The sequence below is a fragment of the Oncorhynchus kisutch genome, linkage group LG11 (genome assembly GCF_002021735.2).
Source record: "Oncorhynchus kisutch isolate 150728-3 linkage group LG11, Okis_V2, whole genome shotgun sequence".
Classification (NCBI taxonomy): Eukaryota; Metazoa; Chordata; class Actinopteri; order Salmoniformes; family Salmonidae; genus Oncorhynchus; species Oncorhynchus kisutch.
The window spans coordinates 60,399,132-60,411,966 of record NC_034184.2 but is presented as its reverse complement, the minus strand read 5'-3'; the positions used below and the strand labels follow the sequence as shown (position 1 = coordinate 60,411,966).

Below are 12,835 nucleotides of genomic sequence, written 5' to 3'. Positions count from 1 at the left end.
TTTTGGTTACTACATGATTCCATATGTGTTATTTCATAGTTTTGATGTCTTCACTATAATTCTACAATTTAGAAAATAGTAAAAATAAAGAAAAACCCTTGAATGAGTAGGTGTGTCCAAACCTTTGACCGGTAGTGTACATCCGTCCACCAGGCTGAGAAGGCTACATCCCGAGTGGCATTTGATATTCCATATACAGGCGACTTGATTTCCCCAAAATATTAGGATGTCTACTCTGTATGAAGCCATTTTCCATCATAATTTTATGACTTCTCTATGTTTCAATTCTGGAGACATTTCTAGGAATGGTTGGGAATGTTGTTTTGATCTCTTGTTTCCTGCAATGGAAAGAGTGGGATCCTGGGAGGATTATACGTTCAGAGAGTTTAGGTAGTAAACACTTTCTGAAACATGCGAAAGCAATTACTTCTGAGTTTCACAAACACTACTACATGTCTATGACACTACCCATACCAGGCCCATATCCAGAAAGCGACTCAGAGTAGGAGTGCTGATCTAGGATGATCTTTGCCTTAAATCTTAATGAATAAGAAGGGGGAGGGACCTGATCCTAGATCAGCACTCCTACTCTGAGACGCTTTGTGAATATGGGTCCCAGTCAACACTATCAGGTAGGGGTGCTTCTAACACCCCAGCACTCTTGATGAGACACTCACCTGAAAGAAATTCCATCTAAATGGGAAAATGTAATTATAGGCTACTTTTGGGCTGAATTCCATGTTATGCATGCATGTGAATATGGCATGAATCAATTGATTCAGTCTACTCCCATTTTAGCTTAGCACAATTACAGACGAACACATGCAAGTCATTAAAAGCATGCCTGAACTTCTGGGTTTCTATTTCCGCAAGGCATTTGTTGACAATGAGAAAAGTACACTCATCCTTGGCGGGTTTGAAGAATGACACATTGTTGTTTCTCTGTCTCTCATCTCTCATTTCCAAGCTGTTGCCTTCCGTCCTCTCTGTCGTTGTTAGTTAGATGTTCTATCATCACTTTACTTCTTCCTGAATTGGGATGTTCCGTGAAATGAGTGCCTTTTGCTTCCCTTTGATATTTTAAGTAGAAATTGTGCACTAATATAGAATTTTAAAAGCTGGTTATATTCAATTAAGTGCCCTTTAATATAGACCATGTGGAAAATCCAATAAATTTGCATTTTGACATCTAATAGTCAAATCATAGTGTAAAAGCAGGTGAGCTGGTTCTACTCTTTTTGACCATTTTGTGGTGTTTTGTGTTGGACAACTGAGCAGGTTGAGCGTAACACGTCAACCCTGTTACCCATAGATCGACAGGCTAGAAATGTTTGAACAACAAGCTTCCATTTCCCCTGATTTATGGCCGATTTAAGATGAAATCGACAACCCTGTTATGGTCAACCATGTTACTTTATTTGGCACATAATAGGCACTTACTGTAGTCATTTTAAAAATGTAACCTCTTAAGATTGGAAAATGTGCCGTGCAGGAAATGTAACATTTATAGGGCTCTATTTTTGGCTGGTGTTAAGCCAGCACAATTGTCAAACACACACTTGTTTGCAATTTCGAACTATTTAGAAACATTTGTTATTTTCCTGTAACAATTGCTTGTTTTCCATTTTAGTTTTAATTAAAGAACAAGCCCTTGTAGCCTACCCTTACATTATTATAATGAACGCTGGTTCAACAGCAATGTGTCCGGATTCTTTCTAATCCTGACACGCATTTGCCAAGCAACCTATCCATCAAATGTTTTCTAAATGGTATACTCGTGAGGCTTTTGCTGACATGCTTTTGCACTATTCACAATTCACATATGCCTACCTGCAGTGCATACTCCATAACTTTTGTATCCATCCCCATTTCCAAAGAGCGCATTTGAGGTTTAAAAAGTCTCCCGATGTTTGTAATTTACACTTGCACTATTCACAATTCACATATGCCTACCTGCAGTGCATACTCCATAACTTTTGTATCCATCCCCATTTCCAAAGAGCGCATTTGAGGTTTAAAAAGTCTCCCGATGTTTGTAATTTACACTTGATTTAATTTACACACTGATTTCTTAAGTGGAGGATAGAAATAACAGCTAGGGTATAGTTTTCACTGGTTGTAACTATGGATGCACCTATATGACATTTTTGGCCGATATTCAATATTTTCCTTGCCAAAAAACCGGATACCGATAACCGATATGAAATTTTGCGGCCTTTTATGTATTCTAGAACAGTTAAATCGTTGAAACACACACACACACACACACACACACACACACACACACACACACGCACACGCACACGCACACGCACACGCACACGCACACACACACACAGTAAAACATAATCAAAACCTATTTCTTTCACTTACTTGCTGTGCTCTTTTAATAACTTGTTCAGTCTTTTCATTCTAAACCAGGATTTCATCATACATATCAAGCAGTGAAGTTTCAGCTCTGTCACGCCTGCTCCCGTTCCCCCTCTCTGGCGCTCGAGGGTGCCAGGCTGCTCATCATTACGCACACCTATTACCATTGTTACACGCATCAGCGCTTCATTGGACTCACCTGGACTCACTTTATTGATTGCCTCCTCTTTATCTGTCTATTCCTCAGTTTGATCCTTGTACCTAGGTCCTTGTACCTAGCATCGAGCAGGGTGGCAACACAGTAAAGAGGCTCAGAGAGAATGCCACTGAATCGCTTGTTCACAGCCTCTAGTAGAGTACGTTTGGAAGTTTTAACCATACGGTCTGTGTCAGCAATTTTGTTGATCAGGCGTTTCAATACCTTGACAGAGGGTATCACGTCTGCTGCAGACACAGTTGATGAGCTTATTTCTCGAGTCAGTTGTTTCGAATGGAGCTAGGAGTGTGTTCATGTTTGCAAGTTTCAAACATGTTCTCAAATGGCAGAATCAGTATGAGAACCATCACATTCTTGAGCATGCAATACGGCTTTCCTCAGTATGAAATCTTCGTCGACCCACTGTGCTGTCAGACTCAGCATGCTCATGGGGCTGACATCACTGGTCCAAATGTCAGTCGCGAAGCTAATAGCATTGACGCCCATAGCAAGTAGCTCATGGAAGTGCATTTCAACAATACTTTGTAACTCCGGTAGGGCAACATCTGAAAAATAGCATCTACTTGTTAGTGCTTATCGGTTCTTGAGGTGCTCGACCAGTCGGACGAAAGCCAGCATCATCCATGAGAGAGATTAATTGGATTAATTGTCCAGAGCAATGAATTCCATTATCTTGGCGTTAATGGATTTCGCCTTTGAGTTGTCTCGCTGAAATGTTCTTACTCTCATGTGACTGCTCGACTTGAACTTGTTTAGTTGTGTGCGCCTAGTTTTTTTCTGATTTTGTTTTAAGTAGTTGCTGAACGTCTGGGGGTGATGCACTTTGAAGTGAGTAATTAGGTTTGTGGTATTGAAAGATTTCACTCTCTCCCTTCCTCGGGAAATAATAGCAGCACAAACGTTGCAGATGGCCTTTTTGTTATCTTCCTTTGAAACTTCAAAATAGATCCACACAGCAGACATTGTGGGCCAGGTTAGGAATGCTGTGTTGCACGTGTAGCGCTGTATTCTTCGTGGCATCATTACGTCATCTACCTACGTTACATAGGTATGCACGTCAGCTTTGACATCGGTTTTGCACATTGGCATTAAACTAGATGCCGATGTTGTCATTTTAGCTAATATCGGCCGATTCTGATATGCATACCGATATATTGTGCTCTCTTAGTTGTAACCCCTGTGGTCTCCAGTTAGCTGGTTAGAGATGGCTCCCTAGCCTGTGGAAGTGGTGGTGGTGGTGGGGTGATTCCATGGAATCCCAGACACATTCCAGAGGAAATGAAGGGTCCTGTCGCCTGTGGGGGAGTAAAGACCCTCCCTGACACAGCGTCTGTCTCCTTAGGGTACCCTTTGATCCCCCTGTTTACTGAGGACCCCCCTCAGGTTGCTTCCTGTCCCCCAGGGTCCCTCCAGTGTCTCTGTCCTATCCCCCCTCCTCTCCAGACCCTACTCCCTCTGACCACCCACCCACTCTGCGCTCATCTGCCAGTGTCTTCAGTGTCTCATGCTCAGTCTTCATGGACACACCCAGTCATTGAGACATTATTGTGTATTACATGACCATTTCCTAATCCTAAAGCTTGTGATTGCTTGAGGCGACCATTATTACATAACCCACCAGACATATAGGCATCTTATACATTGTGTCTGAGTGAGGTTTCATAATCATTCTTTCTGATCCCTTTTATACATGGTGTCTGTGATTGCAGGCTATTCTGCCCATCCTTCTCAGACTCGTAATATTGTATGGAGCCCACCACTGTGCTGAAGAGCTAACCCTGAACTGTGTTGTGTTGTTTGTGTTGCAGTGGTGCAAAAGGTTGACAATGTGTCCGAAGGTATCGAGAGCTATGGGGGGAAGATCATTGCTGTGGAAACAGACTTGAAAAAGCTAGGTGAGTTTCCCCACTACCTATAGCAAGTAGACCATGCATAATCCTTTGTAACTTAAGCATGTGCATTGTGTTGAACAATAACAGTTAAGAGTTACTGTTTTTACTAAGTCTTTGATTGAACTCTCTTTAATCTTTGATTGAAGAGTAACCACACCAACCATTATGTAATCATTTCTTTCACACCATGTCCCCAGATGACCAGACTGGGGAGAAGTCGGAGAACACTACCACAGAGATCCAGGCCTTTAAGAACAACATCCGGGCTCTGCAGCGGCAGCTGTCTGAGGTGGCAGAGAGGAGCAGCAGTAACCGGGCGGCCCTGGGTCGTCTGCAGGATTCTGGCCTGGACATGCAGGGCAGCCAGGGCTCCATACAGGGTCTGCTGGATGCCAACACGGCCACGCTGAGGTCGGTCAATGGCACCCTGCGGGCCTACGGTGGCACCATGGAGGGTCTTCAGGAGGACACGGCTCGGCTGCAAACTGAGCTCCAGGAGCAGGTTCGGCAGCAGAGCCAGGCCCTGATGAGCATCGGGAATCTTAACCTCACCCAGGCCCAACAGAGGGGCCTGATCTCGGCTTTGCAGAGATCTGTGGACGACACCAGCCAGGCCATCCAGAAGATCCGAAACGACTTCCAGAGCCTGGAGCAGACGGCCAGGCAGACGAAGTCGGACGCTGATTGGCTGAAGGAGAAGGTGCAGAACCTCCAGGTGTTGGCCTCCAACGCCTCTGCCCTGGCCAAGTCCAACAACGACAGCCTGGAGGACGTGGGATCTCAGCTGGCCTCGCTGTCTGGACAGCTCCAGAACACCTCCAGCCTGGCAGAGAACCACGACCAGACTCTTAGGGAGATCATGGACCAGCAGCGCGACCACGACAACCTCACCTCCTCTAAGTTCGACCAGCTGGAGATACGCCTGGACGAGTCAGAGGGGAGCATCGACCGTGTGACAGGCAACATCAGCTTTACTACCCAACTCCTGGGCGCCATCAACCTGAACCTCAACGAGCTGCGCACCTGCGCTGAGACAGTGGGGCGCCACTCCGACTACCTGTCCGACTTGAATGCCACTGTGTCGGACGTGAGGTCGGACGCCACCACACTGAGGTCGCAGCAGGATGACCTGGTAGCCCGCCTGGACAAGGAGGTCACCAGCCTCTCCATCATCATGGAGGAGATGAAGCTGGTAGACAGCAAACACTCACAGCTCATCACCAACTTCACCATCCTACAGGGTAAATCAAATGAAATCACATTTACATGTGTCTTATACAACTGGTGTAGACTTTACCGTGCAATGCTTGCTTTGTAGCCCTTTAAAAATTAAATAAATTCAGCAAAAAAAGAAACGTCCTCTCACTGTCAACTGCGTTTATTTGTATGAACATAACCAGATTTAACAACTGAGACATAAACTGAACAAGTTTCACAGACATATGATTAACAGAAATTGAGTAATGTGTCCCTGAACAAAGAGGTCAAAATCAAAAGTAACAGTCAGTATCTGGTGTGGCCACCAGCTGCATTAAGTACTGCAGTGCATCTCCTCCTCATGGACTGCACCAGATTTGCCAGTTCTTCCTGTGAGATGTTACCCCACTCTTCCACCAAGGCACCTGCAAGTTCCTGGACATTTCTGGAGGGAATGGCCCTAGCCCTCACCCTCCAATCCAACTGGTCCCAGACGTGCTAAATGGGATTGAGATCCGGGCTCTTCGCTGGCCATGGCAGAACACTGACATTCCTGTCTTGCAGGAAATCACGCACAGAACGAGCAGTATGGCTGGTGGCATTGTCATGCTGGAGGGTCATGTCAAGATGAGCCTGCAGGAAGGGTACCACGAGGGAGGAGGATGTCTTCCCTGTAACCCACAGCATTGAGATTGCCTGCAATGACAACAAGCTCAGTCAGATGATGCTGTGACACACCATCCCAGACCATGACGGACCCTCCACCTCCAAATTGATCCCGCTCCAGTGTCCAGGCCTCGGTGTAATGCTCATTCCTTTTACGATAAACACGAATCCGACTATCACCCCTGGTGAGACAAAACAGCGACTCATCAGTGAAGAGCACTTTTTGCCAGTCCTGTCTGGTCCAGCGACAGTGGGTTTGTGCCCATAGGCAATGTTGTTGCCGGTGATGTCTGGTGAGGTCCTGCCTTACAACAGGCCTACAAGCCCTCAGTCCAGCCTCTCTCAGCCTATTGCGAACAGTCTGAGCACTGATGGATTGTGCGTTCCTGGTATAACTCTGGGAAATGTTGTAGTTGCCATCCTGTACCTGTCCCGCAGGTGTGATGTTCAGATATACCGATCCTTTGCAGGTGTTGTTACATGTGGTCTGCCACTGCGAGGATGATCAGCTGCCCGCCCTGTCACCCTGTAGCGCTTTCTTAGGCGTCTCACAGTACGGACATTGCAATTTATTGCCATGGTCACATCTGCAGTCCTCATGCCTCCTTGCAGCATGCCTAAGGCACGTTGACGCAGATGAGCAGGGACCCTGGGCATCTTTCTTTTGGTGTTTTTCAGAGTCAGTAGAAAGGCCTCTTTAGTGTCCTAAGTTTTCATAACTGTGACCTTACTTGCCTACCGTCTGTAAGCTGTTTACCGTCTTAATGACCGTTCCACAGGTGCATGTTCATTAATTGTTTATGGTTCATTGAACAAGCATGGGAAACAGTATTTAAACCCTTTACAATGAAGATCTGTGAAGTTATTTGGATGTTTACTTAATTATCTTTGAAAGACAGGGTCCTGAAAAAGGGACGTTTCTTTTTTTGCTGAGTTTAGTAACACAAGAGGAGTAAAATAAATGACACAGATTGGAGCTATATACGGGGAGTTCCAGTACTAGATCAATGTGCAGAGGTATGAGGATTTGAGGTAGATACAGTATGTACATGAAAGCAGGGTAAAGTGACACTCACACTCCTCTACTACACTTTGAACAGTTGATCAGACGCAGGTTTATATTTAAAAAAATTGTTTCTTGTTTCAGGTCCACCTGGTCCAAGAGGCCCGCGGGGAGACAAAGGACCCCAGGGAGGAGCCGGTCAGCCCGGTCAGAAAGGGGAGAAAGGGGATACGGGTGGGCCTGGGGTGCAGGGGCTCCGTGGAGAGAAGGGATTTCCAGGACCACCAGGAATACAAGGGTTCAAAGGTCAGCCAGGCTCACGGGGGAACCCAGGTTCAAAGGGCTCCCGAGGGTCAGGGGGCAGGGCAGGACCCCCGGGGGCGAATGGTGAGCCAGGCACTGCTGGGCTCCCTGGGAGAGATGGACAGGCCGGTCCTCAGGGGCCACAAGGTCCGTCGGGAGACCGAGGACAGGTGGGGCCGGCTGGGGCACAGGGACCCAGGGGACCAGTGGGGCCCATGGGGGCCCCAGGGCCACCTGGACTGCCAGGACTCACTGCCCGATCTGCAGCAGCAGCAGCGGTGCCTTTGGTCCCTTTCTCGATGCAGAGTGAGGCCCCCGCTCCTACTGTGTCGGCCCCAGGTGATACACATTCGTTTTTATACACCATCGATATGTCTGTATCACTCTGTCAACACCATCTATGATAGACAGGACATTAGTTCATTGCGATAGTATAACAATAACCGTTCACTGCAGGTTGTCCTCAAGAGTGGGCTGGCTTCAGAGACAAATGCTATCACTTCTCCAAAGAGCTGCACAACTTTGACGATGCAAAGAAAAGCTGTGATGCCCAGACTGCGTCAATGGTGATCATTAACGATAACGATGAACAGGTAAGAAGAGTCATCCTCATAGGCCTTTCAAAATCAAAAGCACAACTGTTCAAACAGTCATAAAATGAGTGACATTACTGACATCATGTTTCCTTGTTTTCTCTCAGAAATGGCTGCAAAAGCAGACCTCTGGAAAGGGCTACTTCTGGATGGGTCTGACAGACAGGGAGGAGGAGAATGCATGGCGCTGGCTGGATGGAACCGAACCTGCCTTCTCGTATGTATAGTACCTCAGTGTCAAGGCCGATGCTAGTCTTTCACAGCCGAGATAATCCCATTATATCAATGCAAGACTAAAGGGGAAGACGCAGTTACATGCGTGTCTCAAGTTAGGTTTCAGTGTGTGAGTGCCCTCTGCTGTGTGACTGTAGGCAGTGGAAGCCAGGACAGCCAGACAACTGGAGCCACGGGCACGAGAGAGGAGAGGACTGCGCTGGCCTCATCCACGAGGGACTGTGGAATGATTTCTTCTGTGAAGATCTCATCAGCTACATCTGCGAGAAAGTCATGGAGTATCCGTGAGTATCCATCTACAATATCCCTCTGTCTCTTTGTGTGTCTGTTTGTTTTGTCCGTCAAGTTTTCTAAGATGTGTATTTTTTGTTCGTTTTCTGGTCATAGTTGTTTTGTTTTTAAAAATGCATTTGGTAATCTACAAGCAATGTCGTTTTCTGCAGCAAAAACTCCAGGATTATAGCACCCTCTGTGGAAGGAGAAGAAACAGAGGAGGCATGGTTGAGTCAGAGGCGGTATGATGAGCATCATTAGGCCCCGCCCACAAGTGACACTAGCCATCTGACACCCTATGCATGGACATGCTATGTGGAGATATACGAGGGACAAGCTTCACAAGCCTGAATCGAGACTGTGGCTGCATTCACTGAGATTTCCCCCACTGGTAGCCAGATTCAGCTCTCCTCCAAAGTGAATCCAGACCACTACTTCCAGAATTTGCATTCCAGCAACATGACAATCAAGTGTTGAGGGGAAGATCAATCTTTTTTTTTTAAATTTTTAATAATCACCAAAGTAATTGAATCATATAGATTTGTCTCATTTAATTGTTTTTAAATGCTGTTTTTTGTGTGACGTTAAGTTCATTTATAACTGATTATCTGAATGTATATTTTCATATTGCGGTTTTTCAATGTAGAACATTATTTTACGGCGCCAATGGGACTCACCACAGTGTCTTTCACAGTTGATCGTCTAGTTCCTTCATAATTATGTGAGGTGCAAAATGATGCGCAAAATAAACCAAAGAAATGTCGCCGATATGTCCTTTCTCAAACATCAAGAACTGTCTAGCTATATATAAGTATGTTATTATACACATTCATCTAAATAAATGAAGTATTTACACATAATAACAGTCAGAAAGTCTGCTTGGTTATGAAGTCAAGACTGCACAAGTTTACATGTTAGTATTTCTATATGTATGGGACTGTATATTTACGTATGGGGCCTGTATGGTGTATGAGTTTGTACTTTCCACAATATAACAAGTCACTATGGTCATGTTCCAGGCTGGTTTCAATGCAGACATTGAATTGCATCAACTAATGGTTGCATGCCACATCATCCTGTCCCTCTGGGATATCGCAGGGATATCAGCGGGCAAAAATGCGTGATTTTGCTGCGGCAGTTCTGACATTTTGCATGCCAATATGCAATGAGTTTGTCCTCCAATGTGTCACAAAAATGCGGGGACGAGGGAAAAAGGTTGTTGAGATGTGGCTTGATTGAACCATATTGTGCGGTAAATGTACGGTGATTGGTTGAAATTGAGCCTATGTGCTGCGATGATGGGTCGGTTTTAGTTTTATGTGATAATATTGCAATGATTTTACTGTTTTATGCGGAAATAGTGCAGTGATTTGTCAAATTTGCAAGTATGCGGGGGATTGTTGACGTTTTAAAAAGATGTGCAATCGCAGAATCCTGGAGGGAGCGAAGGACTAATAATCGACAGTGCAGCCGGGCATCAGATTACTATACCATATGATGTGGGCAGCTGTTTTGATAAACACCTTTCCAGGCGTTGTGTGGCATCGGCAATGTAGTCAGCCTGTAACGCTGCCTCTTGCTCATACCTAACAATATCTAATTTAAAGTACATTTTTCTGCACAAATGGAATTCATGTTCCCTGGTTTTGATAGTCACAGTTACCTTGTGTATACTTTTTAGCCAGTAATTCTGAAAGTAATGCTCACGAGCCAAAAATATTGCGTACCATGTCACACGTGCAGATATGAACGCCACATCATTGCTCTCACTTGCTGTACTATGTGTGCATCTTGCTAGCTGTCACTCAAATGGCGAGGGACTGAAGCTCATTGGCTCATAGAATTCGAATTGCTAGGGGGCTGGCCCTAAAAAATGTAGGGAGAACGGCTTCTAGAAAAACAGTTGCATTCAAACTAGATATTTTGTGGCTAATTGAGGCAAGACAGTAATTCTTATCATAGATTATACATGTAGGAACTACACATTGACTCATCCAGCCCAAAGCGGGAGGTGGGTGGGCCTGGGAGGGCATAGGCCCAGCCACTGGGGAGCCAGGCTCAGCCAATCAGAATGAGTTTTTCCCCACAAAAGGCCTTTGTTACAGACATACAGTGCCTTGCGAAAGTATTCGGCCCCCTTGAACTTTGCGACCTTTTGCCACATTTCAGGCTTCAAACATAAAGATATAAAACTGTATTTTTTTGTGAAGAATCAACAACAAGTGGGACACAATCATGAAGTGGAACGACATTTATTGGATATTTCAAACTTTTTTAACAAATCAAAAACTGAAAAATTGGGCCTGCAAAATTATTCAGCCCCCTTAAATTAATACTTTGTAGCGGCACCTTTTGCTGCGATTACAGCTGTAAGTCGCTTGGGGTATGTCTCTATCAGTTTTGCACATCGGGAGACCGAAATATTTTCCCATTCCTCCTTGCAAAACAGCTCGAGCTCAGTGAGGTTGGATGGAGAGCATTTGTGAACAGCAGTTTTCAGTTCTTTCCACAGATTCTCGATTGGATTCAGGTCTGGACTTTGACTTGGCCATTCTAACACCTGGATATGTTTATTTTTTAACCATTCCATTGTAGATTTTGCTTTATGTTTTGGATCATTGTCTTGTTGGAAGACAAATCTCCGTCCCAGTCTCAGGTCTTTTGCAGACTCCATCAGGTTTTCTTCCAGAATGGTCCTGTATTTGGCTCCATCCATCTTCCCATCAATTTTAACCATCTTCCCTGTCCCTGCTGAAGAAAAGCAGGCCCAAACCATGATGCTGCCACCACCATGTTTGACAGTGGGGATGGTGTGTTCAGGGTGATGAGCTGTGGTGCTTTTACGCCAAACATAACGTTTTGCATTGTTGCCAAAAAGTTCAATTTTGGTTTCATCTGACCAGAGCACCTTCTTCCACATGTTTGGTGTGTCTCCCAGGTGGCTTGTGGCAAACTTTAAACAACACTTTTTATGGATATCTTTAAGAAATGGCTTTCTTCTTGCCACTCTTCCATAAAGGCCAGATTTGTGCAATATACGACTGATTGTTGTCCTATGGACAGAGTCTCCCACCTCAGCTGTAGTCTCTGCAGTTCATTCAGAGTGATCATGGGCCTCTTGGCTGCATCTCTGATCAGTCTTCTCCTTGTATGAGCTGAAGGTTTAGAGGGACGGCCAGGTCTTGGTAGATTTGCAGTGGTCTGATACTCCTTCCATTTCAATATTATCGCTTGCACAGTGCTCCTTGGGATGTTTAAAGCTTGGGAAGTGAATGCACCTGGGCTCCCGAGTGGCGCTGCGGTTTAAGGCACTGCATCTCAGTGCTAGAGGCGTCACTACAGACCCTGGTTCGATTCCAGGCTGTATCACAACCAGCCGTAATAGGGCGGCACACAATTGGCCAAGTGGCGTCCGGGGTAGGCCGTCATTGTAAATAAGAAATGTTCTTAACTGACTTGCCTAGTTAAATAACAATAACTTGGGAAATCTTTTGTATCCAAATCCGGCTTTAAACTTCTTCACAAAAGTATCTCGGACCTGCCTGGTGTGTTCCTTGTTCTTCATGATGCTCTCTGCGCTTTTAACGGACCTCTGAGACTATCACAGTGCAGGTGCATTTATACGGAGACTTGATTATACACAGGTGGATTGTATTTATCATCATTTGTCATTTAGGTCAACATTGGATCATTCAGAGATCCTCACTGAACTTCTGGAGAGAGTTTGCTGCACTGAAAGTAAAGGGGCTGAATAATTTTGCACGCCCAATTTTTCAGTTTTTGATTTGTTAAAAAAGTTTGAAATATCCAATAAATGTCGTTCCACTTCATGATTGTGTCCCACTTGTTGTTGATTCTTCACAAAAAAATACAGTTTTATATCTTTATGTTTGAAGCCTGAAATGTGGCAAAAGGTCGCAAAGTTCAAGGGGGCCGAATACTTTCGCAAGGCACTGTAAATATACCTCTGCAACCCCTCCCGTCGTCCCGTCCCCGACGTTCCCGCAGGTGAAGAAGCCACACGTGGAGGTCCTGGGATGGTCTGTGGTTGTGAGGCCGATTGGACGTACTGCCAAATTCTCTAAAA

At 45.2% G+C, this 12,835-nt stretch overlaps 1 protein-coding gene across 2 annotated transcripts in view; it reads left to right on the top strand.

The window, feature by feature from the left end:
• Positions 1-9,755, top strand: part of LOC109899490 (collectin-12) — a 59,305-nt gene extending 49,550 nt beyond the window's left edge. For both annotated transcript variants that reach the window (XM_020494778.2, XM_031835993.1), the window contains 7 exons: positions 4,396-4,482; positions 4,677-5,720; positions 7,490-7,987; positions 8,105-8,241; positions 8,349-8,458; positions 8,613-8,759; positions 8,919-9,755. In XM_020494778.2, the coding sequence (XP_020350367.1) occupies positions 4,396-4,482; positions 4,677-5,720; positions 7,490-7,987; positions 8,105-8,241; positions 8,349-8,458; positions 8,613-8,759; positions 8,919-9,009 (2,114 nt within the window). In that variant the 3' untranslated portion in view covers positions 9,010-9,755. The remainder of the gene's footprint in view (positions 1-4,395; positions 4,483-4,676; positions 5,721-7,489; positions 7,988-8,104; positions 8,242-8,348; positions 8,459-8,612; positions 8,760-8,918) is intronic.
• The last annotated feature ends 3,080 nt before the right edge of the window (positions 9,756-12,835 follow it).